The sequence below is a fragment of the Aplysia californica genome, unplaced genomic scaffold (assembly GCF_000002075.1).
Source record: "Aplysia californica isolate F4 #8 unplaced genomic scaffold, AplCal3.0 scaffold00291, whole genome shotgun sequence".
In the NCBI taxonomy this organism is placed as follows: Eukaryota; Metazoa; Mollusca; class Gastropoda; order Aplysiida; family Aplysiidae; genus Aplysia; species Aplysia californica.
In genome coordinates, this window is record NW_004797561.1 from 357,252 (window position 1) to 361,968 (window position 4,717).

At 38.8% G+C, this 4,717-nt stretch overlaps 1 protein-coding gene across 1 annotated transcript; it reads right to left on the reverse strand.

The window, feature by feature from the left end:
- Positions 1 to 3,383: 3,383 nt before the first annotated feature.
- On the reverse strand, positions 3,384 to 4,119 carry LOC106012207 (the record flags this gene model as incomplete). Its single annotated transcript, XM_013084405.1, is given in 1 exon segment — positions 3,384 to 4,119. A coding segment is annotated over 1 exon segment (607 nt), but the record flags the coding sequence as incomplete, so codon positions are not given.
- Positions 4,120 to 4,717: the final 598 nt, after the last annotated feature.

Sequence of the window (4,717 nt, forward strand, 5' to 3'; positions counted from 1 at the left end):
AAAATTTAAAAAATAAAACAAACAAACAACACAAGCAAACAAAATAAAACACAAAAATTAACACAAAAAAAACAAAACAAAAACCCATTCAAAATAGACAACAGAAAATTACATCAGAAATTCAGAATATGGAATATGACAAGAGAATAAAGGAATAACGCAGAAATTCAAAATGTACAATATAAAAAAAAAGAGAAATACATACGAGTAGAAAAAATTCAAGATGTTCAAAATGTTCATCAAATTGTGGGGATGAGTCCAATCTTCTCTTTCATCGTTTTCTTGTTGTAGAAATTTTCCCTCCTCGTCATCATCATCTTTTTCATCGGTTGTTTTCTCCAACATTCGTTAATTTCCTAATGTGTCCTCTTATCACTGACACGTGTATGAAATCCACAAGTTTTTCGAATTCATAACAATCGAGCACACACACACACAAACAAAAAGCATTTTAACAATTCACAAATGTGTGGGATAAAGTTATGAATAACAAATATGAGGTAATCAAATGCGTAAGACCCACACAACAAATAATGAATAAATAAAGAAATACATAAATGAAGGAATAAATAAATAAATAAATAAATAAATAAATAAATAATTGGATAAAGTTACATCGACACGAATATTTTTTTGTGTGCACCACCTCGTCCATCTCAAGTACAATATGATTTTTTTTATGGAGAACTCTCACAGACACACCCTACTCACAAAACCTCTGTTTAACCAATGTTTTTCCTTTTCCGATTTTGTGTAGATTTATACTTTTTAGACGATCGGGGCGATGAGTCCTATCTTCTCTTTCATCGTTTTCTTGTTGCAGCAATTGTCCCTCCTCGTCATCAGCTGTTTCATTAAGTTTTTTTCTCCAACATTCGCTAATGTCCTGATTTGTCGTCTTATTACTGGAATGGAAGTTACAAGTTTCTCAAATTCCTCACAGATGAGGCATATACCTTTTTTCTGCGGTACAAGTTCATCGTTAGAATTTTTGTAAAGCCATCTGATGTTGAGACGGGTTTCGTTATTGAAGTCAGAGACGATGACAAAGATGTCTCTTCCCCTAGGTGAATATGACTGGCCGTCCGTCATGTTGAGTGGATGTCTGAGTGAGTGAGTAGCCTCATGTGATCGCTCGGGGTTTTTTATACACTCCCCGAGCTCGTTGACGTAACTGCATTATCTTCAGGCTCATCGAGTAAACACTCCGTGGCCTCGCGACCAAAATACTTCTCTAATAATAGCCTCTGTATGAAGTTTCTAAGGCCATCTTGCATCCGTACATAATCGTCAGAGGTCTGGAAAATACTCCAGCCTTTCTCAAAATGCTTAAAAATTTTCCCATCTCCCAGATCTTCAAACAAGTGTCCGTGCGCCATTTGGTTTTTGAATCCTGGAGGCCAGTCATCACTACCACACGCTGGGTATTCGGACACAGAAGCTTGACTTATAGCATCTAACGTCGCATCTAGGAAGTCAGACAAATCCATTTTTCGTTCTTTCTTTCTCTTTCTCTATCTCTCTATCTCTCTCTCGCGTGAACGCAAAGTAAGAACCCCTCTCTCTCTCTCCTTCACTTTTCAAGTGATATATTTCATTTATAAGACCACAATTATTGATTAACCACTACACTATATCCTGCATCCGATACACCCAAATCCAACTCATTGAAACGCGAGCGTGTATGGCCTACATCCCCGAGTCGACAGAAATTGAAGACTTACATCCGACTCAGCTAAAAATCGATCATTAAAATGTGGACGTGTAGGACGGAAAGGTCTTAATAACCCACGCATTCCCCCCAAACTTCCAGTTTGCTTGGGATCGAGGTAAATTTCACTCAGTTTTCTCTGAACGCTTGTCATTTTAACCTATCTATCTTCTGTTTTCTTTTAGAGCGCCCAGGGGTGGTGGTAGTGGTTTTGTTGGTAGGTAGCTACTGACCCTCGATCTGTTCCATACTCCGCCATCGAGATGAATTACCAATTGCCCCTCTTGGGACGTTTGCTTCTTTAAGTACTTTAGCAAAAGATGACAAACCTTTTTGGGGTTCTACTCTCTTCCTTTCATGAATCAAATCATGGATAAGGTCGATAATATTAATTTGTTTCTGGGAAAACATTGCTTCTGATCATCAATTGCTTTTTGTTATCCAACGAGATATCTGGAATCTTCTTTATTTGATCCCATAGTAATTTAGCTCTATTCTGGAGTTCATTTTGGTAGTGTGCTTATTACCACTGATTCCAAAAGATCAGTTCCTTCCATCGGTCCTCTGCTCGTGTCTCTCTCGTCCTCTCCAGTATCAATTTGGATTGTTCCCAGCGGTCTCTGACGGTGTTTATCAGTTATATTTAAATACCGTTGTAAGGCTCGTTGAGACAGTTGGGCTTTTGCACGATCGTCTCCTTCAGTGGTGAGAATTTCTTTCATTTCTCTATCAAGCGATGAAATTGATGACGCAAGCGCGTCTGGGGGTGAATAATTATTATTAATAGACCATCGCCACTGCTAGGGATCTATCAGTAGCATTATTTTGGCAGCCATTAAAAAAATGTATTATTTATTTATTTTACGATCCGATCAAGTTACCGAGAAGTCCCATCACTGGAGCGAGTAGAGCACCCAAAAATCCACCTTGCTGAAGTAACAGAGGTTTTTTTTTACAGATTGTCGTTGACATAACTTTCTCAAGTTAGTTTTGCATCGTCGCAATTTTTCTTCTGGGAAGCTGTCAGTGGTACCTTACCTTTTAAGACGTTATGACAGCACTCGCAGAGTGTGTTGATCAATTCTCCAACATATCACCAAAGAACTACCAGAGGGATACCTCGAACTTTACCACTTCCCATCTGAACCCCCAACATCAGCATTTTCTGCTCAATCCAAAACAGCGCAACTTTTTTTTTCTCCCATAAATCACAAGGACATACAACACTACCATAAATCACCTCGACCCAAAAACACTACCCAAAATCAGGTCGATTTAGAACACTACCCAAAACCACCTCAATTTAGAACACTACCCAAAACCACCTCGATTTAGAACACTACCCAAAACCAGGTCAGTTCAGAACACTATCAAAAATCAGGTGAATTTCGAGCCTACATAATATACTACTAACAGTCACTTAAGTGCTGGGGCGGGGAGGGGGGGGGGGTAAGTAAGACAGACAGAAACAAAAGAGGGATAATGAGACAGTAGCTTATTATAATACGGAAGCAGTCTAATCAACGACAACACAAGTGTTTTCCTGTCTCATTCTTCTTTTGGGGAGAAGAAACGAAAGAAAACGAGGCAAAGTGAAGTCTAATGGCCGCCTATTTCAAACCTAAAAAAGAATATCCGAAAACCATGTAAAAATCAAATGCAAAAAGTTCAATAATTTGAAAGTTTAAAAGCATTTATTGAATCTCCTTGAACAGCTAAAATGAGCAGAAATGAAAGACAGAATGCAACATGATATTTACAAAAGATGTAGGAAATGAAACACCACAAGTGTACAGAGCAGTCATTCTTTGATTTCCGCATCCGGTTGTTCGATGTCGTAATCTTTTCGAACTTTGATGGTGTTCAAGTAGAGTTGGCTTTCTTGCCGTGCGTACTTCAAGCACTTCTGCTGCAACGAATCCGTAGTGTCTAAACTCCCAGAATTCATAGCGACGTTGAAATAAGGTTCCGTCGTCACCGCCATCTCAAACAACCTAGGCGATGATGTCATTGTGCAGCCAATCACATTATGGTCTTCGGTCACGTGACGAAACTCTAGGAACCCTGTAAAGTGGCAGTCTTCCTTTGGGGGAGTTCCGTGCTTCATTTTCACACGAAAGCCTTTCAGACGAGGCGCCTCAAAGTCGGTCCATCGATACACACGAAAATGAGATGAACTGTCTAAATGAACTTTCGGGAACCTCGACCCAGGCTTGGCCACGTAGAAAGATCTATTGCCGTCCATCGGGAATAGAACCGTTTTGCCGTGTTCATCTTCACAAGAAAGACAGCGCAGCAGTTTCTTTTTCTCCGATTTCCGCTTGTTTAAGTACGTGATGCTCTCCTCTAACACATTCTTGAGGTAGTAAATGCCACAAGGGAGGACACCTTTCTGGTACAGATTTCCCTGGGAAAGAAAAAAAACAGAATAATAAGATCATGTCTGAAACAACAATTTTTTACTTAGACAATGGGTGGCCGTCACGGAAAATTTCGAGTGAATTAGTTTGCGAGGTTTAGTTGTTGCTGGGGTTTTTTTAGAGAAAAAAATTGAGAGCTATTCTGCACTAGTGGCCATCGTAAAGCGTTATTTTGGAGGTGGAACACTTGGAGTAAAGGATCTAACGCAACGAAAGAAGAAGGAAGAAAGAGAGGCAGAAGGCTTAGACGATTGTTGCGCACGTAGATTTACATAATATTTTATGACAAATATTTTTGGTCTGTGTTATACCACACTTAAAAACAACACACCTTCTGCTAGCGTGCTGTTTGTCAAAAATATGAAAATGGCTAACTAAAGGAAGCACGTCGGCACAAAAACGATCAAGTTAGTGCCCGGAAAAAGCACTACTTTTAAACAGAAACAACGAACAAGGGAAAAGAAGGCCTTATCTATGTCACCTTCATATCAAGCACATTGGTCTGTTAACTATAATTTTTTAAAAATAATATTATTAATACTAATAAAAATAATAAAAAGATAATAATAATAATAATAATAATAAT